The 24068-nt window shown below is 39.9% G+C and overlaps 1 protein-coding gene across 1 annotated transcript; it reads left to right on the forward strand.

Annotated features, from left to right (window-relative positions):
- The first annotated feature begins 8059 nt into the window (after positions 1-8059).
- LOC147164145 (uncharacterized) lies at positions 8060-11809 on the forward strand. Its single transcript, XM_086093514.1, has 3 exons — positions 8060-8531; positions 9543-9681; positions 11710-11809. Exons 1-3 carry the CDS (start codon positions 8060-8062, stop codon positions 11807-11809), a joined length of 711 nt encoding a protein of 236 aa, XP_085949640.1.
- The last annotated feature ends 12259 nt before the right edge of the window (positions 11810-24068 follow it).

Genomic DNA, 24068 nt, shown 5'->3' on the forward strand with positions numbered 1-24068 from the left:
GTGGCGGGGAGATACGACAAAGACTCCTCTGATTTGCAGTTTTCCTTCCCAAACACGCTTTCAATGGCCAGTCACCGACATTTTTCGTCGAGATTATTTCCTTAGTTATTTATTTTAATGATCAACTCTGATTCTAAACATGACATAGAGATCAGATTTCAATTTTAAGTGACAGAACGAAGCAATGCGGAATGATGACGACATCAACAAGTGGGAGTGTGTTAAGTCTCTACCCAATATCCTTTGCGTTGTAGTTTTTCTTCTCAAACACAATTTTCAACTCCCTGCAATAGTCGTTTTCGTCAAATGAGAAGCATTCGATGCTTATTTTGCTAATACATTATACGTAACGTGACGATTCAAGTATTTTACATTGAATTTGTCCATGTTTGGACAACGCCAAGTTGAATTGAAGGGGAGTGCGACTGCACATACCTAATTTACTGTATTTCCGAAGATAAAAACGTCCACCGCTAGCTGGTGCTATTTGACTGTTTCATTGGACCTGCACCAGTACATGGGCCACATTAAAAGGAATACGCTGCATTCGAGATTCGTCGTAATTTAACCGACTGCGCGCCATTTCATACTGTATGTCCATAAGCGTATTTCACACAGTAATGGAGACGTTATAACACACGTTTCATTGTCTTTGGGTATTAAAATTCATAGCAGATCCACCTTCTTCCATAAAACCCTATAATGGCACGTCCTCTCGGTTGTTTTTTTGTGTTAAAGTGACGCCGGTTTGCCAGTAAATCGTCCGCAAAAGACATTAATTGATGCTACGCACACGCGCTATGGCCCATACGTGCACTGCATGGCGTGCATAGAGTGCGGAATAGGATTATGAATGAATGTATTAAGTTGCATATGGCTATCAGCTTTTTTAATGGCGGCGTGCATGCTTTCTCTGCACGGTGAAGAGTTATGGACGCCATAAAACAAAAAGCCTCAAACACTCACGCGTGTTTGTGTTGCATCAAATTCACCTAAGATAACCCAAACTTATTTTTTTTCTTTTGCCCACCACTTCTAATACCCAAACACAGACACATTTGCTTCACTGAGTTGTAATAAAGCAGCAGACCTCAGCCAAGGCTATTTAGTTCTGATGCAAATCAGCATATAGCTAACTATTACGCATGTTAAAATATGCGCGCGGATCCTCATTATTTCAGCAAAGACATTAAGGTGCACGCCTCTGTAGCTCCCCTTTATAGCCCTTGTAGTTGGTGAATTAAGAGCAGCCCGCCGTGAAGACATATTTTACATATTTTACACCCGGCAACATGCACGGCCACTTTGAACCTAATTTGCATAAACAAGACTGCCCGATGAAAGGCAAAAATATGCAGAAATATGTTTGGAATATTAAATGCACAGAGCCATCCAGATCTGAACATAAATCAATACTTTAAAAAAAAAATCATAAATAAATAAAAGAAAGAAAGAAAAGGGTTTTATGTTTCATATAATATGTCACCTTCAAGGGCATTTTTGTTTAAAAAAACAAACAATAAAATAGTATGATTAACTATGTTGTAATTTAACAATAAAAATATATGAAATTAAATAGGCTTAATCACAAAAACAAGGTTTCATACAACCACTCTACCATAATATATATTTTTAATTAGAATCTAATTATTTTAGAGTATAAAATAAAGCACAAAAAAGTCACAAACAGCCTATATGTTCTGGTAGAATATTTTTCCCGAAATTTAAAAATAATATTATTACCAATATCCATGTTTGTAAAGAAATAGCATAATTTCATTGTGTCTGGTTGATAATATTTTTTTTAAATATACATATATATATATATATATATATATATATATATATATATATATATATTATGTGGCCATGTTTCATATTCCTCTAACACCTCCAGAATTTTTTTTCCAATTTTAAAATGTCATTATACCGTCTTATACAAGTAATTTATCATTATTATTATTATTATTATTATTAAACAAGGTTTGGGGAAATAACACAAAACATTTCTGCAGCTAAATGTATTCATCCAAACAAATTTGCCTTTTCAATACGGAATAATAGACATCTTAATAGTTGTGCTATTTATTACAACGAATTTATCGCAACAACAAAAATATAAGAAAAAGAGGTTATCAGAAATGGTTTAACAATCATATAATAACAATTTTAAAGCCTATGTTAAATTTGAATTAATGCATGCTGAATGGCAGCGTTTTTATTGGAAGATTGTAAACGTTCAGTCGTTGTTTTAAATGTAGCATAATTTCAATTGGAATTCTTATATAATACTTAAATGTGGTAACTCACATAATTTCCCTCTCTTTGTTAAAAAAAAATCTAATGATAAGACAATTGACTTTTGTTGGAAATCCAAAGGATTTGCATTTTTCAATGTGTGATACGCTCGCACATGCTGCGTCGAAAAATAATTACGCTCGTTTTTATAGACAGACATAATTCGTGTGCATGTTAGTGCGTTCGTGTGCGTGTGTCCAACTGTCCATTGAGGAGACGTTTTACAGTCCACCATTTGCTTGCATGCATGCGTGCAATGCCGTGCATCCCTTGTAAAGTATCTGCTGCACAGTTTGTGGCACTTTGGTTCAAAGTCACTTTAGTGAGGGCGACGGGAGGGATGGGGGGAGGCGACGCCGTTTATTGGACTTGGCGGTCTGACTGTGTCAAAAAAAAAAGAAAAGAAAGACAACAACAGACGCCGCTGTAAGGAGGACAGATGTCCATGCACACACATACACAAACAAACACACAAACGCAGGCAGGCTTCTGCTGATGGAACACCAAGGTGCAAGGTGAGCGCAAAAAATACACAAAATACTGTAAATGGAAAAAGAAAGCCAAATGTGCACAGCATATGAAAAAAAATGCATTTATTTCCTCGTGAGGTGTAGCTAACTTTGGGGTAAAAAATTAAGGATAAAAAAAACATTGGACTGTTATATTGACCATTTTTACGGGTACAAATGATGTAAATGACTTTTTTTTTTAATTCAAACGAGATTTTTGCAATCTAGTCTTTTAATATTTTACAAAGTTGTTGTGCAACAGTGCCTGTTATTTCAGATAAGAAATAATATCACATAAGGAATAATAATAATCATAATAAATGCGATTTAACAAGCAATTTTGATGTTCAAAATAATCTCAAAATTGTTTGCAGAGAATCAACAATAAAACAATAACATTTTGACAACATGCACATTACATTATTTAAACATTATTTTGAACATGGAAATTGTGCTGAACGACAACAGCTATGATGTTCTTTTTTTTTTACTTTCTATAATAATCTTCTGTAACGTTTATTTATCACACTCAATCAATCCAATAAATCAATAACATGCTATAAAAAAGATGCATAACACACCCGCTACTGGAAAAAAAAAGGCTATTACGAAATGTTTCATTGTCAGCTACTTAATGTGCAGTATAACGGAAGATTTTTTTAGGCGGCTATATCTTAAATTAAGCTGATATTTTTCGTTTCGTTTGGTCGTCACAGTTGCAGCGAAAACATTTTTGTTTTTATATTACTTGTTTTTGCCTCGCTTCCTTTTAATTTTTTCGACATTAAACAAAATGTCAAGTCTTTTCTGTCCTGCGTTGCAAAAAAATCGGACCAAGGCCTTACAAATGTTGATTTTTCATATTTGCCGTGCAGGTCACGTGGACGATGAGCGTTTTAACAGTAAAGCCCAGATAAGCTTTTGCATCGATTTGGGCCACGTCGCGCTGCATGGAAGCTAGCAAGAATGCACGCAAAACTATCAACATTAAAACTATTCTCAGATTTTCTCCATAAAAAAAGATGAGAGAAGTTGTTGGTGTTGTTATTCATGTGCACTTTTCCCAGGCATAGGACTTTCATTAGGAACACCATCCAATATGAGAAAATCTAAAAAGGCAAACATTGGACAACGCTCACTTTTGATTGACGCTGTCAGATAAATGTAATTCTGTGTCTGTAGCTGCACTGCATCACAGTGAGACATCGACAACTGTTGGCTTAGCCTAAAGTCTCGTTTTTTTGTAGTTAAACACATTTTAACAGTAGCACAAAGCAAACAGCTTAGTGAGGCTTTCATAAGCGTGTGTGTGCGCGCGCGCGCCAGAGGGTTGTTAAAGTTTAACAACAGTGTTACATGCCTAAGTAATGGGCCGTTTTAGTACTGTTGCATGTGTAATGACATCAAAAACAGGTGAAATTGTTAAACTAGTTGACCCTGATGTCATACACTTGTGGCATTACCTCTCTCTGCACACAAATATGACGTCATTTGATTGATATAGCAAGCTTGATCTTTCGGAAGGAAGTCATAAATGTGCAAAATAAACCAATTTGGGAATTTGTTTTGCTAATTGTTTGATATTATTGTGCTGTTATTTAACATTTTAACATTCATAACAAAAAATAAAACAAACAAAACGAACTTTATGACTATGGTCACAGCCACGTGTCATGTATCTTACAAGTGTAAAAGGAAGCTTACCACTGTTTAATCATGTAAACACAATAAAACAGTCAGTCGTCACTTAAAGTCCTTGTAAAGTGAAAATGAAAAACACGTGTAAATTTGGCACACCACAGAGAAGAGGGTTGTTTACAGCCCTGAGAAATGTGAATGATAAAAAAAAATTAAGTATATAAAAGGAGGACTTAGAATCTTTAAAAATCAATTAGTTGTCCCTACTCCAAAATGCTGTGGGCGTGTCCACTGAATCTGTTAAACCATGCCCTGCTTAAAAAAAGAAAGAATGCCACTTCATGTAGCATCTTTCTTTTGTCTACACATGCCTACATGTTTGAGCCACAAAAAATATATCTGTCCATGCCACGAAGAAAAGCGTTAGCCATCAGAACGTGATTTGCGGGATTGAATTTTATAAGGTTGTGCTTGTATCACATGTATACAAAAAAATACAAAAAAAACACTATAGGAACAACAGTCTTAATTTTGATAACAAGACATATATGGTAAACGCTGTGTTCCCGTGTTTATTTGTCTTCTCTAAAGAGCCCTTCATTCTATTTACTGAAAAAGCCAAATTAAAAGCAAAACACAGATGATCCTTTGAACTGAGCTCTTAATAGGCAACCATCCAAAACTAACTCAGAGCACACATTGGGCGGTCAGTTAAAAAAAAAAAAAATCAGACATCTTTTTTATCCAGGTTTCCTGAAAGTCTCAAGGTCCCATGTCTGAATTGAACAGTAAATCGGCCATTTCGGCTTGAAGCAGCCATTTTGGGCAAATTATCAAGGACCCATGACTGAAATTTGAACGGGAAGTTGGCTGTCACTTTTCCCTAATACGGATCCATAACTGGAAAATTGTGCACATTACGCATTGTGGGTTCCATAAAATCTGTAAAAGAAAAAAAAAAGGGTATTTAGTAGCAGCTGGCGAGTTTTCCAACAGGGCGACATACTTTCAAGCCAGGACGGCGTGTGATGTGAAAAATCCTCCTCAGACTCATGCAACTAATACGTGCCATAAATCATCGAGAAAAGACAAAGACGTACCTTTTCCCGCTGTCAAATGACCAGGTCAACTAAACCCGGGATTTATTGCTGGATTTGCGTCTCAGCTGCTTTATTAAAGGACTGACCCCTTGTATGTAAGGCAGCACTACTGTTAGCAATTTAACGAGAGACCACATGCCGCGAGCTTCTGTTAGCCACATGCTAATAAGTCAACACTACAGCAGTGTAAATGTAATCAATGCTAAGATAACAGTTTTTGGCTTTTACCTTTCTTGTTGCACGTTTATGTCTATGTTTTATGCCGTGTGGTCTTTTTATGTACTTAGGACCACAATGGAATAGGCCCTCGGGCTTCATTGTGTTTTTATCCTCTGTGATACTTGACAGTAAGTCGGGAAGTGCTAATGTGCTCTTTTAGGTCGTATCACCTAATACAATCAATCAATTATTTGTTATTATTCAACCACCCCATGAGGTAAACAAAATATTGGGAACATCTCCCATAAGATGCAGTACAATAAAATCAACCGCCATTAGCAATAGCTAAAACTTTAGCATTTGCTGGAAAACAGACAGGTGGCAGATGAGATGATAAACATGTCAAGATGATACAAAGAAAAAGCCTGGATCGCTATTGGCAAAGGTGGAAGTTTACAGCTGATCAGCTGCTAAGGGCTAGCTGCTCAAAGCCTGCTACATAAAAATTTGGGGGATTGTTTTTCAAAGTCTTTTTGTTGTATGCTACCGTCATCTCTCCTGATATCGGTGTTCACTTTGTGATTTTTTTTTAATGGCACTTGTTTTGCAAATTATTATGCTATATAACCAAAATATTGCAAAGTACAACTGGCTTAAGATACTAAACACTAAACACAGCTAGCAAATTTAGCATAGCCCACCACCGCTAGTTAGAACAAATCGTAATCTCTCCACAGGTGGTTCTGAAAAATTGAGGATAAACAGCCACTGTTGCACTTCCAATCGCTTTATTGAACAAACAGTGACAAAATACACAAACATCACTCAACAAAAGTTTGGCTAACAGTTTAGCCATTTAATGGCCAGCTAATCTATATTCTCATTTGCTGACTCCCATGTCACTCATGACGCCAGACCCATTTTTTAAAGGCTCAGACGCATTTGACATCATAGATTGGACCACAGTGCAGCCGCCCCAGCTTAAATCATCATGGCGCCAATGGAAAATTTAAAAGCGAACTTTTACCAGTCCTTTTATCTTTAATGTTCACAATATTATATGAACAGTAATTACCAGAAGACTGTATATTCTCAGTTGAACTATTTAATGAATGCTAGAAAGATTGAGACACAGTGCCTTTTTCTGCCTGATGTCGAAGAACAGAAGGTCTGTACTCCAAAACGATTATGTCAAAAAAGGACATCACTTTCACAAGACTGACTCTTACATTATTTTACATCCAAACATGAACAGTGGTTGACTTGTGTTTGGGGTAGCAATTTTGAATGTGTTTCACGATGGCAACAGTCCAACTGGAAGACTAGAAATTATTTACATTTTCTTTATTTCCTGAAGGGAAATATATATATATATATATATATATATATATATATATATATATATATATATATATATATATATATATATATATATATATATATATATATATATATATATATATATATAACCAAAACATTATAAACATGATTAAATCAACAGTTAAAATTGAGCTTTATTATCATGCGCAAATGATAAATTTTGAAATCCTAACATCGTATCCATGTAATTGCATATAAATCAACCCAGAGCCAACCGCCGCAGACGTTTGGCTGCAGCCGCGATAAGGAAATCTTCCCTTTCGCCCATAAAAAGCATGAGCAGAAGCAGAACCGGGACGTCTCTCAGATTTACTGGACTTGAGCGAGGCGATTGCCAAGCGAGCTCAGATTGGACGCTTTCTTTCAGGGCCCAAGCTGCTGTTAGACTCATTGGGTGAAATTCAAAAGTAGATCTGCTTTGGATATTAGCAATACTGTCCGTCAAAGATTTAGGAAGTTGTGTTCATTCCTACAACCTAAAGGACCCAAAAGGCTCAAAGGTGGGTCACACCATATGTCATCAGCCTCATTAATTCTAAGTCGATGTAGTTATCAAGTACATCATTATAAAGGTGTGATTTTAGCAAGCAGAACGCATTGGGGGATGTTTGTTTTCCTATGTCGGGATGATATGATTGGTCCAGATTCAGTGAGACGCACTGTGACTTATGGAGCAAAAGGATCCTGAGGAATGTTTTTCCTTCTTTTTGCACCAAATCTAAACAAAGTTCACATGCTTGGAGGGAGACAGTCCACGCAAGCCGGTCATGATCCTAACAGCAAAAACACTCGGTGCCTTTGTTTAATTGTACCCTGCAGACCAAAAAATGTGGGCAGGCTCAAGGTCAAAGTCTTATTATGATTTTTCCAAACGTTTCCCCAATCTCCTGCAGTTTGCCATGTGCAGCTGCACTTTTATATCCCTTTTATATCCTATACTTTTATGTACGAGAACATTTTCAACTGGAAATAAAAATGTATTTACCAAGCTATAATCATCCGCCGTCCGATTCGGGCTCGGTCGGTGCGGGTCTGTGGGAACACAGCGCGGCGGCTGCGGCGGTTCGATCCGCGGGGTACCGGGGCTTTTGCTTCCCGGAGCCCCGCACGCACGAGCATCCTCCCCCGGAAAGGTGGGCTCTGTATCAAGCGGGGTGTCCTCCCTTAACGCCGCCACATTTTTACCACACCTTCCCGGAGACCTGCACAGCGGTGGACCCGAGTCAGGGTTGTTTTCTGGTAAGAGGAACCCAGGAACAGAATCTCCTGCCTTGGCAAGGAGGAATCGAGGAAAGCGGGTCGACGGTGTTGGATGTCGGGGGAGGCGGAGCTGCGGAGTCGAGCGGGGACGGGAACAAGGACAGACCGGGGTGCGAATCACCCGAGACTGGGAGAAAGGTCGAGCTGGATCCACTTGACTGCGACGCTGGGTTTGGTCAAGGCCCGAGTGAGTGGACGTTAACGCACTTATTATTGACTTAAAAAAATAATAATCAAAGTGCATTTTAGCTCTCAGTGATAAATCCACCACTTTTGCCTTTCATAAAAAATAATGACATAACTCGTAAATAAGGCATAAGGACCACCAGCGCAATTAATAAAGCCTTTAATTAATGTATAGGTTTATAGTTTGTGATATTTGTAAGGTTTAAGCTATTATGGGTTACTTTGATGGGTGAAGTGTAAACAGAAAAAAACGAGTTCATAACAGGATTTTAGTATTTCGAAGAAAGGCCATCTTTTAAATAATGAACATTAAAGAAGTGTAAATACGATTCGAGTAAATTATAAGGTCAACATTAAAGTTTAAATAATACAAATTATTCTAAAATGTATTAAAGACCAAATGTGTGAATAAATTATTGTATATTTTAATATTATTTATGAATTATGTAAAATTTTAGTAAGCTACAAGGTCAATAATGAGTAATAACATGTAGGCCTACTTTGTTTCATAAAATGCGTTAATAAAGAAGTTTCGTATTGTAAAAAAATACTGCAAATTATATTGATAATTTATTATGTATAGCTACGAAAACAATTGATGAAAACGTAATTACCTATATATATAAAATTATAAACTTAAAAAAAAAAAAATAAGGTCCTAATTTCATTTATAGTAAGAAACAATTCAAGAACAGAAATTTATATTCAATAAAAATATTGAAGTGAATTGTTACCGGATAGGGGGTAAATTGTATTTTCTGAATTATAGAATATAAATATTTAAGACCAAAATCCAATTTTATATAGCCAACACCCCCCTTCCACCCCCCCCCCCCCCCCCATCCACCCATGTACAGTATTGCAGCTTGGTTTCAAATTAAGGGTGTATTCTTATCATAAATGCAAAAGAAAAAAAGGCAATTTTGCGTTTCCTTTCTAAATTCACCATTTGACCAAAACTACTTCTATTCTCTTGTCTATGTGTCATAAATGTGTGATTGTGTCACGTCAGCTGCAGCGAGGAGGAGTAAGAAGCGCTGTCCTTACTCCAAGCAGCAGATCAGAGAGCTGGAGAAGGAATTCCTCTTCAACGTCTACGTCAACAAGCAGCGACGTGCTCAGCTCTCTGGTCTCCTGCACCTTACTGACCGGTACGTGCACGTGTATGTCACCTTGTGCAATACGTGCGTAAAAATAACAACACGTGAGTGCGTAACGTACGTGCTCACATGTCTCATCTCCTGCAGCGTTGAAGCTTCTTCGATGACATAGCAAGTTTCCATGCAGGCTCCTTCTTGCAAGGGGGTGAACGTTTCACGTTTATTTATATGCAAAGCAGTCACATAGCAACAGTGGCTTCAACTATTTGGCCTGCACTCTTAAAAAAAAAGTAATGGAATTACGTTTTTGATAAGCATATAACTTTTTGTTATGTCTAGACTGAAAGTGAGCCATTAAGCTCAACCCCAAACAAAAAAGAATCAAAGTAGTGTTGTAAGAACATTCTTGTACTTGTAGTAATGGTATAATAATAATATTACATGATTGTAATGGTTTTTGTTTTGAATCGAACACGTTTGGATCATTAAACATGCCCTGAGTCAATTTGACCCATGGCAGGAACATTATTGTTGTTCATGAAAGGAACGGAAAAGGAGTGCTAGGTGTGTCAAAAGATGCATTCTGTTTTTTGAATATGATAACCCTTTAATCAAAAGCCAAAACTACATGCAAACAACAGCAACACAAATGTAATTAATTCCATATTTACCGCATCTGTTAATATTATGTAAGTTTTATGTTAAGATCTCAATTTGGACCGCTGCTTTTGTGTAAATTTGTTGTCATATTTGTCCACCAGATGGCACTATGTTTTCCCATTCAAAGCATGCGGCACAATTTATTTTCCTGTTTGTGCATAAGTGCCTTGCTACTGAAATGATAAGCCTCATATTTCACCTGTTATGATGGATAATAGCATAACATTTTTACGCCGTTTTGGCTTAGTTGAATAAATATTGATATATATTTTTTTAAAGTCCTGTTTTGTTGCTGTACTGTTGTTGTTAAAATATCTGGTGCTTAATAGATTATAACAACGCTACTATTAATGCTATCTGTTAGTCCGTCTATGGCATTTTACATTGTGTGTTAGCATTAAGTTGCAGACATTCCAAAGGCAAAGTTGGGTGTTTAGTTTTCGTTATACATGACATTAAGTGTAATTTGAGTTGAGTTGGGTCTGCTGCCACAAATTAGCATTCATCTCTGAAAGTTGTGCTAGCATGTTTAAACAACAAAGTAAAAAGAAAAACACTAGTTTATACTTTATAAAACTTGTAACATAGGTCACTCGTAAGTCAAGGCACCACTGTACTGTATTACAATATGGAATAGTGTCGATTTTAAAGTTAAAAATGTCCATAATGGTCCACCAGATGGCGCTACTTTTGTCCATTCAAAGCATGCAGCAAAATGGAAAAGCAATATAATTATGGATAATAGCTTGAGACATCCTACTTCCTACATTTTGTGCTAATAGGTTGCTTTGGTAGTTACCATTTGTTTTGTTTTGTTTTTAAATGTTGGGATTGTCATCTGTTAAATTAGCCACAAAAAAAGAGCAAAGCTATACAAAATTAACAAAAACGGACCCATTGAAAATGCCCTTTTTGTTCAACCAAAATTTGTATTAATAACATAATGCAATCTTTCACTTTAGGATTTTTTTCCCCCTCTAATTTAAGTTAATGTGTTTAGTAATAGTCCACCAGATGTCGCTAGTATTCGCCATTCAAAGCATGCAGGATGTCGTGTTGGGTAAGGTTGTGTATGACGTCTAATTTCATAATAGAGGATTAAAAAAAAGATCAAAAAACGTGGGGGAAAAGTGACAGTTTTTGAAGAATCTTTTAAGGGTTCAAATATTGGCACATGAATACTTTACATACTAACGTTAATAGCATATCCCTATTATTCACACTGCGATGTTTACGATGATACCAAATGACATCATGGCTCTAAATCCGACCACATGCTGTCATTTGTTTGGCCAGCGAAAAGGCTGACACCCAATATCCTCATTAAATCAGATGCCTTGTTCTCAGCCTTCATATTTATTTTTATTTATGATCTTTTTATAAATCATCTGAGTGTGTCTTGATGTTGTTTTTGTGCAGGCAGGTGAAGATCTGGTTCCAGAATAGAAGGATGAAGGAGAAGAAACTGGGCAGAATGCAGTTCTACTGTAATGGACTTCTACCTCTCATGGATGTGTGAATTAGAGCCCTTTAGACGGAGATTCTTGGATTGAATTCTCATGGGGATTATTCATAATATTAGAGCCTTCCATTAAAACAGCAATTCCTAAAGTGTGGCATGCAAAATAATCACTCAATTCAATAAATAAACATACCGCATATTTAAAAAACAAACAAACAAAAAAAACAGCATGAAATGTAATTAGAATGAATTAAAATGTCTTATCAATGGATGTCCTGGGGAAATCCTAATAAGGACCCTGATTGTTACATGATTAAAACAAATCTAAAAAAGGAGGCTTCAAAATCATAAAAAAAAAAAAGTAGCTCTCTCTGCTCTCAAACGCTGTGGTCGTGTCCACCAAATGTGCTGAAGCCACACTCCACTCAGCTGTCAATCAAATACCACTTCTAAAAACGTAAAAACGGATGCTACTTTGTCTAGCATCTTTCATCTGCCTACACATAACTAGATTTTTGAAAATTTTCATGGTAGGACTTTTTCACACTGCAACAACGAGGCACTCTAAAGCAGCCACACCTGCACGAAGCTCATACACTGACATTCATGTCAGACTCTTTTTTTTTTGTATCCCCACACTTCACTGTTCCGCCTTTCCATGGCGTGTGCACTCACAGCCAACAACAAGGCACTCTAAAGAGGCCAAGTCAATAGACTATTCTAATGGAAGACATATTTTCAGGGTGTAGACATAGCTACCTAACAAAGGCACTCTTCTATACCGACTCAGAAGTGCGTGATGCGAGACGAGCAATGTGCCCAAAAAAATCGGAAGTGAAATGTTGAAAAACAGTTTACCTCTATTTAGTTTCTCCACAAATCTTTGCATGTTTCACGCAATTAGATTCAAACTCTGAATTCTCTTTGCAGGGTATTTACGGTAGGACTTGGATAACAAGGAATATTTTAGGTGGTATTTAGTGAAAAAAATACAGACACATTTAGCTCAAAACTCCTCAATTTACCAAAACAATTGGGAAAAATATGCCTCTGTACCAGCTTGACAGAATATACCTCACCAGACATCAAGACAGGAACCCTCAAACAATCAACATTCTTTTCCTTTGACCTTTTTTTTTTATAGAGAAGTTGATGGATATATACAAGAATTGTCCTTTTTTTTATTGTTTTTACGTCATATTAACACTTCCTTTTACACTTCTACGAGTAGTAGTAAAATGTTACTTTAAACAACATAAGCAGTTAATTAAAAAAAATGTGACCAGATAAAAACACTTGGCTTTCTGTTCTTTTATCCCTATTTAATCACTCTCTTTTTTTTTTTAAACATTCTGAATAAAGATAGGCAACACTGCTGCAGTGTATGTAAACGTTGGCCCCGATTAGCTTCACCACTACAGTACATATGCACGCATGAGGTAAATTAAGGACACATTACCTTTCATAATAGACAACATAAATTCCAGTTAAAAGACTTCCTCATGCTTCAAACAGTCAAATATGTGAACTTGCTGACAGGGTGGACAATTTTGAATTTCTGAAAGGTCAACTGATATTTTACTATGACAGAGAGGACATTTTAAGCTTGACAACACCCAACTGTGCACATAATATAATGAACATCACAAAATAAGGGTAAATATATATTTATTATGCAGAGTTTTGTTTTAAGTCATTCACTGCCAGCCCAGTTAAAATAATCGACTAATGACTTCTACAGCCACAATTGTGAGAGAATAAGTTGATGACAGGGTGGAAAATTTTGGCTAATGATAGCATTTTATGAGCACATGGTGGACCATCACCTAACGATGTGATTTAGTGAGCAAGCTACAGGTGGACTTTTTCACAAATATGTTTTGAATTTCTGAAAGATCAATCAGTATTTGAATATGACACTGTGGACATTTAAACTTGACAACATCCAGCTGTACACATAATACGATGAAAATTACAAAATAAGTGTACATAATTATGCAGAGGTTTTTTATTAATATTATTTGTTTTTAATAATTCACTGCCAGCCCTGGTAAAATAATGGACCAATGACTTCTACAGCCACCAATGGCAGTCAATAAATTGATGACAGTGTGGATTCAGTGAACGATTGAATGATTGTGAATGATTCAGTGAACAAGCCGATGGTTTACTTTTTCACAAATATGTTTTGAAATTCTGAAAGGATAATCGATATTTGACTATGACAGAGTGGACGTGTTAAGCTTGGCAACATCAAGCTGTGTACATAATATGATGAAAATTGCACAATAAGAGTAAATATTTATTCTGCAGAAGGGTTTTGCTTACGCATTTACTGTCAGCCCAGGTAAAAATAATGAACCTTTGACTTCTATAGCTGCCAATGGCAGCGTGTTATGGTTGTGCTTTCATTGCGTTGTGTTTTTGGTTTTTTTAGTGTCTGAGTAGAGGGGCGTGTTCTCCTCAAATCAACACTTTAGAAGGACCGGAACTGCCGACACTCCTCGTGGGAGTATTGATCTTGCTACGTCCTCGCCCAAGAGCTTTATTCTGACTTTGTGTTCCAAATTCCTATCTCTAGCTTCGTTTCTTGTTTCCAGTTTCTCACGTGAGTCTTTTGACACATAGTTTTATGTTGTTGTTTCCTCGGCTTACTGCCTGAGTGCTTGTTAACCACGCGTTGAGCCTTTTTTGCTCCGTAGTTTTGTGTTTCCTTAGCTTTACATTTGAGTGATTGGTATCCACGTGTAATTTTTCCCACGTTGCTTTTAGTTTATCCACTTTGTATAGCTCGTTTTGTATTTAATTTTTTCTTATTTGCGTTGTGTGATTCTACAGCCCACGGGTGTACTTTTTTTTCCTTGCATACTATGCAAGCGACTTTTGTTAACTGTTTTTCTCCTGGCTTCGTCCAGCGCTGTAGAATTCCGTTGTGTACAATTAAATTTGTCCATCCACACCCTTTGGGTCTCTGCGTTTGTGGGATCCATTATCCGGTTATTCGGGAAATATAACTACAGAATACTCTGACCATGGATCCCGCAGAACACAAAGAGGTCTGACACGCCCTGGCTCGTCAGTTGCGCCGGGTGAGCCAACAGTAGACAACCATCACCGAACTTCAGGGGTTTGTCACCATGTTGGGTCGTCGACTGAAGAAGTTGGTTGCTCGGATGAAGCGAATGCCGGTAGGGAGCAGTTCCGAGCCGGGTGTGTCCGCAGCGCACGTACCTCCGGTCCCGTCCGCTCCAGTCAGGGAACCGGTCCTCGCACTCCCTGAACGCTACGGTGGTGAGCCCGGTGATTGTGCTTTTTACACCACTGCTCTATTATTTTTGACCAACAACCTCAGACATACCCTAGCGATAATGCTAAGGTTGCTTTTATTATGAGTCTCCTGACTGGCCGAGCAGCTACTTGGGCGATGGCGATTGGCAAGTCCCGGCCGGATCTCCGGTCATCTGTCAGGGTTTTGTTTTTGAGTTACGCCGTGTTTTCGACCACCCTGTTAAGGGATGGGAGGCACGGAGTCGGCTGGTGAACTGTGTGCAAGGGAAAGGCACCGTGGTCGATTATTCCATTTCTTTCCGTACGCTGGTGGCGGAAAGTAGCTTTAACGAGCCATCTCTCTGTTGCTTTTTTCGCCGAGGACACAGTTCTAAAGTTAAGGATGAACTTTCTCTTTGCGATGACACGAAGGTGGAACTCATTACACTTGCTATTAGCCTGGACATCCGTCTTTGAGAGAGGTGAAGCGAGCGCGGAGCAGAACTCGTTACGCGCCCTGTCCGCTCCACCTGGGTCTCTCTGTCTTGTGGGAACCAAGGGGACGAGCCTATGCAGATCGGCGGGGGTCGCCTAACACCAGAGGAACGTGCATGCCGCCTCCGGACCGGCGCGTGTCTCTACTGTGTCCGCCTGTCCTTTGCTGACACCCCAACACGTCAACCGTAGGACCAGAATGGGTCATCGCCTAATCCAAGAGACTCTGCCCACCACTGCTTCCAGCCCTAATGAACCGCGTGAGTACTGTGATAGTTTTACCTGAAGTCTCGGATGATGATTCCGGCATTAGAAGGCTTGAGTTGGCTGGGGAGGTTTCTTGGGGAACTGCGTGGAACAGGGTGGTGGCGTTGGTCGACTCGGGGGCTGACGACAATTTTGTCGACCCCGGTGTGCTCAAAGCTTTAGGATATGAGCCTATTCCGTTACCCAAGGAACGAAGTGTGTATAGTTTGGACGGACGCCTTCTGGGGGTTGTTACTCATTCTACTGTTCCGCTTACTCTTCGCCTTTTGGGTAATCACGTAGAGTCTTTGAGTCTTTTGGTTATGCCATTGAGTTCGGCACCGCTTGTTTTGGGGTTGCCCTGGCTTAAAATGCACAACCCAGACAATAATTGGACGGTGCCGATTTTGGAGAATTGGAGTGTTTTCTGTCACGGACAATGCTTACGCTCTGCTGAGGGGGGCCTCCTCCCGCATCCTGCTACTCAGGTGGAGGAGATTTGTCTGGATAATGTTCCACAAGAGTATCATGACCTCCGTAAGGATAGAGACCAATCCTTGCCCCCATACGATTGCGCTATGATTTAATTCCTAACGCACCCATTCCTAGTTCCCGACTTTTTTCTGTGACTCAGGCTGAGCAGGCTAATCTCCGGGAGTATATCTCCTTTTTCTTCCCCCATGGGTGCGGGCTTCTTCTTTGTAGATAAGAAAGATAAGACTCTTCGTCCCTGTGCGGATTATCGGGGGCTTAATGATATTACTGTAAAGAATAAATACCCGTTGCCTCTGCTTGATTCTGCTTTTGCACCTCAGCAAAAGGCTAAGATTTTTTCTAAACTCTATCTTCGCAGCGCCTACCACCTGGTGCGTATCCGTGAAGGGGATGAGTGGAAGACAGCCTTTAAGACTCCATTGGGGCACTTTGAATATTTAGTTATGCCGTTTGTGTTAACTAACGCACCTGCCGTCTTCCAAAACCTGGTTAACAATGTCCTTCGAATCATGCTGAATGTGTTTTGTTTCGTCTTCTTGGATGATATCCTAATCTTCTCCCGTGATATCAAAAAACACTGTATGCATGTGAGGAAGGTACTCCAGCGGTTACTTGCTAACCGACTTTATGTGAAAGTGGAAAAATGCGAGTTTCACTCTTCCTCGGTTAGGTTTTTGTGGTACGTGGTGGAGGATGGACAGATTAGGGCGGATGACGATAAGATCCGCACTATCCTCGAATGGCCTCGTCCCTCCACTCGCAAACAGCTACAGAGATTTTTAGGGTTTGCTAACTTTTACCGCCGCTTTATTAGGAATTATAGCCAGCTTGTAAGACTGCTTAACAGGCTAACCTCCGCTAAGCTTAGTTTCCTTTGGTCTGACGAGGCCGTATTTGCGTTTTTGGCTCTTAAGCGGGCATTTACGTGTCCTCTTGTTTTACGTTACCCTGACCCTCTTCTTCCTTTTGTGGTTGAGGTGGACGCATCTGATTCAGGAGTGGGGGCCGGATACTCCACCCCTGTGCCTTCTACTCCTGTCGTCTCTCCCCAGCTGAGGCCAACTACGACGTCGAGAACAGAGAACTCCTGGCTATCGTCACTGCTCTACAGGAATGGAGGCACTGGCTGGAGGGCACTCCGGAACCTTTTATGGTCTACACGGATACCTCCGTGCGGGCGGCCAAGCGCATGAATTCCAGGCAAGCCAGGTGGGCGCTATTGCTTACTCACTATAACTTCACAATTTCCTTCAGACATGGAACCAAGAACAAAAAGCCGGATGCACTATCCCGCATCCACGACCTGGACCGGGTTGCCACTGGTCCTGAACCCATCCTTCCCGCCCATCGATTTGTGGGGGCGCTCCGATGGGAGATTAAGAGCCAGGTCATGGACTCCCTGCGAAGGATGCAGGTGCTGGCTCAATGGCCCGCCGGTCGGTTGTTTGTGCCCGAGGCTCTCCACCCAGAGGTTCTCAAGTGGGGCCACGAGTCCCATGTGGCCTGTCATCCCGGAATTTCCTGTTCTACAGACTTTATTGCGCAGCGGTTTTGGTGGCCGGAGCTGCGTCAAGATGTGGCGAACTTCGTCCGCGTTTGCACTGCCTGTGCCTGTAGGAAGGCCTCCCGCCGGCCTACTTCACCCCCTGCCGTTGTCTGCTCGTCCCTGGTTCCACATTACACTAGACTTTGTTACTGGTATTCCTGTTTCTCGTGGCTCCTCGGTCATCCTGACTGTTGTGGACCGCTTTTCCAAGTCGGCCCATTTCGTTGCCCTGCCCAAGCTCCCCTCTGCCCTGGAGACTGCTCAGTTGCTGGTTCGACATGTTGTTCGACAACACGGCATCCCGCAAGATATCATGTCTGACCGTGGCCCCCAATTAATCTCGCAAGTCTGTAAAAGGTTATGCAAGGCATTGGGAGCAACCTCCAGTCTTTCCTCGGGTTATCACCCGCAATCTAATGGCCAGACTGAAAGAACAAACCAAGACATCAAGGCTGCTTTACGTTGTGTGTGCCAATTCCAGCCCAACACCTAGTCCACCTACCTGCCTCGGATCGAATATGCACACAACACCCTGGCCTCCTCGGCCACCGATCAGTCACTGTTCTTCGTGGCCAATGGGTTCCAGCCGCCTTTATTCAAGTCCCAGGAGGGCCAAGTGGACGTTCCCTTGGTCCAGCACCACCTAAAGAGGGCCCATCGTGTGTGGTGTGAGGCCGGGGCCGCTCTATCACGGACTGCGGAACAAAATCGCCAGGTGGCGGATCGCCGCTGTCGTCCCGCTTCCATCGACTAACCGGGGGACAAAGTCTGGCTGTCCTCCAGGGACCTCCGTCTGGCGGGTGGATCCAGAAAGCTGGGGCCTCGTTTCTTGGGGCCGTTCGAGGTGGAGGCAATAATCACTCCTGTCACTGTGCGGCTGCGCCTGCCTCCATCACTCAAGGTACATCCCGTGTTCTACGTTTCCGTCATTAAGCCAGTGTCTTCCAGCTCCGTAGGGCTCCACGCATCGTCGACGAAGATCCTGTCTACACCGCCCAAAGTATCTTGGATTCGAGAATGCGGGGCAGGAGTGTGCAGTATCCCATCGACTGGGAGGGTTATGGGCCTGAGGAGTGGCAATGACAGCAATTTCAACCATGTCATCATGTGCTAAATAGTAAATAGGATTCCGAAAAGATATGATCAAAATGACTCATTTGATTAAATAACTTGTTGTGAACAATAAAACCAATTTTTTAAAATATAATTTAACCACTTTATTACACACATAAATGAGACATACCAGCATCAAAGACATGGTGCTGATTAATAAAAATGGAAAAATTTTAACTTTTTCTGGTGAAAGAAGAGATTCTACTCTTTTCTTCAGTGGGTTTTCGGTGCTTATATTGTGAGAAAAATATTCTGTGGGTCTATAAGGAACGGTCAAAATGATGGAGAACAGCTGGCAATATGGGGAACTCAGCTTTGAAAACGGCTGTTAGTGAATGAGGTCATAAATAAATGACATGAGATTGTTTACTGTTAGGTGCAGATCATGGTCCAAAAAGTCACCATGCCCAATAGAATACTAAAGTCCAAATGCGCTTCAGTTTTTTTTTTTCATGTTTTAAACAGCTTAATGCTTAAACATGAAATAAAGTTTTCGACATAACAAATACTCCAGCTTAGTTGTTTAAAATACAACTACAAGTGCTATTAAAACGATTTAGTTGCTAGGTTACGATACTTACATTTGTGTATCATCCATGTGTGAAAGGTACTACAGGACACAAACTCATCCCTGTGTGTGTGTGTGTCTCAGACGAGTCCAAGTCTGAAACTTGAACCGCACACATCAACACCTCCCAGCCCCGCAATTTCCTCCAGCTCGGCCGGCCACTTTTATTGGGGGCAATACACTCTCTTCACATTCACTCCACAGCCTGTCTGCCTATGTGCGTGTGTGTATTTTGTGTTCATTTGTGTGTGTGTTTGTGACGTGAACACACACACGGACAGACACAGACAGGCACATGAAAGGGGAGATTGTGTTTTAAATGAGCGGCTATAAAGTGCAGCAGCAGCAGCCTGTTCAGCTGTGTGGGCCAACACTGATGCACTTCCACTTTATTGTGCATTAAAACCTCATTGTCATTTCATCAACCTTTAAAGTCAAATGGAAAAAATGGAGCGTGCTTTGCCACCTGAATTGTATGAAAATACCTTTTTTTAAGCATTTATTCGGTCTCCTTGATATCCATCTTGAGGTCCATGTAGTATGTCCTCACTTGCAAGACAATGTAGCACACACTGTTCTTTTTGTTTTGTTTTTCATGACTAGTACCCCTGGAAAGCCATTTTTTAATGTCTTTCATATCCTGCTTCAGGTCCATGTACTAGTTCGCACTTTGTCCTCAGTAGTAAAGACAATACTAGAAATTATTTTGAGCGTTTATTCAATCGTATAGATGAGATAGCTACAGAAAGAAGAAGGAAAGCTGAGATCCTACGAATGTGCTGACGAATGTGCTGAATTGTCTTACTAGTGAGGTCAAAGAGTTTACTAGTACATGGATTTGAGCAATATGGAATAGATTCTCGAAGGGCTCGCCACAGAAATGGAACCCATACACTTCCATGTGAGATAACGCTGCCATTTACATATGCGATAGCAGCATATGTGATAAAAACACATCATAATGGATTCAGATTGATTTCTCTGTGTCATTTTGACGACCAGAGTCAATGCATACTGGAGATACAATTAAAATCTCGCTGGAAATGCAATTATGCAAATCAGGTTGGTGGCATGTATGAGCTATTTTATGTGTGAAATGTGCACTATGGTGATATGACCAATATCATGATATGTGAGCTTTTATGTAAAAATGTCAACGATAGCAACGGAATGAAAGAATTACTGGAAGGAGATGAATACAATAGTCTTAAATGAACAGCCAGCATGCTACTACGATCGTAGTACTGGTAATACAGAAAATTTGTTTGAAAGTTCAAATTTTCGCCCCCATGGGAAATACCTGCAACTGTGTCAATCATAAAACCTTATTCCTTAAGTCTCATTATAAGAATATTAGGTAGTGTTGTTCCGATACCGCTCTTTGGCCTCCGATACCGATTCCAATACCCAGTTTTGCAGTATCGGCTGATGCCGATACCGTTCCGATACACTGCCATTGGTTCAGAGCATTCAAGGGCCAATAGGATATCCTAGCTTGGCATGCAGTAAACACGTCACACATCAGTGAATGTTGTGCACAAGTAAAACACAAGATGCTACATCCAAAGTCCTATATTAGCGTCGGCAATAATAGTATCGGCATGTTACTTGTTAGTATTTGACGATGCCAATACCGCTGTTTTTATGCAGTATCGGGGCCTCTGCCGATACCGGTATCGGAACAACACTAATATTAAGTAGCCTATTGACCTAAATTAAGTTAAACACAGCTAATATTAACACAACTTCACAATTGAACAATGTTGAATGACAAATTGAGTGAGCGGCGAGTCTCTCACATTAGCAACCACTTTCTTTCTTTACTATTTTTCATTATTACCGGTTAGGGGACCTTATTCTTGAGAACAGCCTTGGGAAAACTTAAGTGATCACGTTTTATTTTTGTAAATGGAAAAAGGGAACAATATAAAAAATAATAATAAAAAGTTTAAATAGTGGACATTAATATCCATCCATCAATTTTTTTAACCGCTTGTCCTCACAAGGGTCGCGGGGGTGCTGGAGCCTATCCCAGCTGGCTTCGGGCAGTAGGCGGGGTACACTCTGAACTGGTTGCCAGCCAATCGCAGGGCACACAGAGACGAACAACCATCCGCACTCACAATCACACCTATGGACAACTTGGAGTGTTCAATTAACCTGACATGCATGTCTTTGGAATGTGGGAGGAAAACGGAGTACCCGGAGAAAACCCACGCAAGCACGGGGAGAACATGCAAACTCCACCCAGGAAGGCCGAAGCCCGGACTCGATCTCACGTCCTCTGCACTGCTAACCAGTCAGCCACCTTGCCGCCTGGACATTAAATGAACTGTTGTTGCTAATTTTGTCCACAAGAGGGCACACTGACAACCATACTGTAACCATACTGTAATTTGGCTGTTGCTCAGTGTTTGATGCAACAATTTTGCATTCATTTTTGTTAGGAAATGTCAATAATAAATGGGAATATTTTCAGAATGTATACAGTGTTCCCTCGTTTTCCGCTGGGGTTAGGTTCCAAAAAATACCCGCAATAAATGAAATCCGCGAAGTAGTTAGCTTTATGTTTTACATTTATTATAAACGTTTTTCACCTTACAGTTTGTACACTTTTCTCATGGAGGCATTTACATTTTCGCACATTTCTCTGTTGTTTAAACATTCAAAATGTTCAAACCTTCATAAATTTGATAAAATAGGTACATTACTGCAGAAAAATGCATGCAAAATTGCACACAAAAAATCCGCAAAACAGCGATGCCGCAAAAAGTGAATCACGTTATAGCAAGAGAACACTGTAATTACTTGCACCAAAAAATACAGGAAACATTATGCCTGTCGTTATTCATAGCTTAGGCTATTAGGCCCACCTGAGATCGAATTTGGGTGTAAGTGGTCCCTGAATTCAAATCAGTTTGACACCCCTGCTCTAGTGGTACGAGTACCACAATTTGGGAATCACTGCAAGCAGATCCGAAGGGATATCCAGCACAACTTTTAACACTTCCTCTGCGGTTATGTGGGAGTGAGCTTCAGGCTCTGTAAGAGACAGCGACCCCTGGAGGCCTGCAGCATGCAGCCACTATCTGAGCTATAACCTAATGACATTTTAGGAGCTGATTCATGCCTTTCTCTCTTTAATCCCAGACCTGCTGCCGGGGGTTTATTCTAGGCCGATAAAGCAGCGAGGACATTTTAGGAGGTGAAATATGGCCGCTCTCAAGTGTTGGCTGCATGCAAGCTGCTCACTGTTTTTATTTTTATTTTCCCCCTCCCAAGTCTGCAGATGGAAAACTTCATGTGGTAGCCTGATTGGTGAAAAGTAGCTGCGTAGTGCTCAATTCCAGGGGGGTGGCTCACATTGAAATGTTTGTTTAAAGTGTTAATACACAATAAATACGCTTATTGAATGAATTCATGGAGGGAAATGTTACCTGAGGGCAAATGAAAGCCTCATTCAACCAGTTGAGGAGCGTTTTTAATTTTTAATTAATATAATACAAATGCAAATGTATTTGTAAATTATGAAAAATTCTCACTGAAGGCATCCAAACTATGACGACAACTATGACAAATATCGAACACATTTGGAGTTATGTATTTTACAAAAAAAGGTGAAAATAATAAAATAAATACATAAATAAAAAGCCACCCTTTTTTCTGATTACTTTTTGCACATTATTGGCATTCTCTCGATGAGCTTCAAAAGGTAGTTACCTGAATGGGTTTTTCAACCATCTTTAAAGAGTTCCCAGACGCAAGAATGCCAAGAGTATGCAAAAAAAGTAACCTGAGCAAAAGATGGCTATTTTGAAGAATCTATAATGTAAAACACGTTTTCAATTAGTTCACCTGTTTGTTTGTTTGTTTGTTTTGCTAAGTACATAACTCCACATCAGTTCATACATAGTTTTGATGCCTTCAGTGAGAATATACAAAGTAACCAGCCATGAAAATAAAGCAAATGCATTGAATAAGAAAGTGTGTCCAAAATGTTGGCCTGCACTGTATTTTTAAAAAAACAATTTTTTAACGAATAACTCTTTGAAATGTTATGGTCTGTATCCTTGGTGAATACGTTGAATTTATTGCATTTTTATATTCTATTTTTAGAAGAAAAAAATTTGCTTTGCAAAGACAAGACAAAAATTATTTTTGTTTTGTTTTTTTTGTTTCACGTTGCATTTGCAAATCTCAATAATGTAAAAGTGGTCACTCATAATAGTGGTGTTCGCTCATTCATATATATCTTCATAAAAAGAGAAAATGGAAACAGAAGCAACACACACACAAGCAGATCCTCGTTACCGTGCTTGTAAAGGTCTCTGCTATTTCATTCAGCCTGTAAAAGTAGTTTTTGTGTGCGTCTGCCTGCGACTGTGCGTGTAGCACGCATGCACGTCCATCTGGCATAGCACAGGCCTCCTATCACATTTGCGAGCACAAAAGAATGATTTGATTTATTTGCTCTGCTGGGTAAATACAGTGCGACCATGTGATCTGCGCCATAACCAATAGGCGGCTGAGGAGAAGGTAAGGGCAGGAAAAAAATTACTACCATTTTAGGGGAGGATGGAAGCCAC

The sequence above is a fragment of the Leptonotus elevatus genome, chromosome 13 (genome assembly GCF_054856555.1).
Source record: "Leptonotus elevatus isolate MCC_2025b chromosome 13, RoL_Lele_1.0, whole genome shotgun sequence".
Taxonomy (NCBI): Eukaryota; Metazoa; Chordata; class Actinopteri; order Syngnathiformes; family Syngnathidae; genus Leptonotus; species Leptonotus elevatus.

What these genes read in the sequence shown, in the direction of transcription:
- LOC147164145 (XM_086093514.1), top strand. Translation starts at nt 8,060, where the DNA reads ATGTATTTACCAAGCTATAATCATCCGCCGTCCGATTCGGGCTCGGTC. An exon ending in TGGGTTTGGTCAAGGCCCGA is followed by an intron (nt 8,532 to 9,542) that starts GTGAGTGGACGT and finishes GTGTCACGTCAG; the next exon opens with CTGCAGCGAGGAGGAGTAAG. An exon ending in CTCCTGCACCTTACTGACCG is followed by an intron (nt 9,682 to 11,709) that starts GTACGTGCACGT and finishes GTTTTTGTGCAG; the next exon opens with GCAGGTGAAGATCTGGTTCC.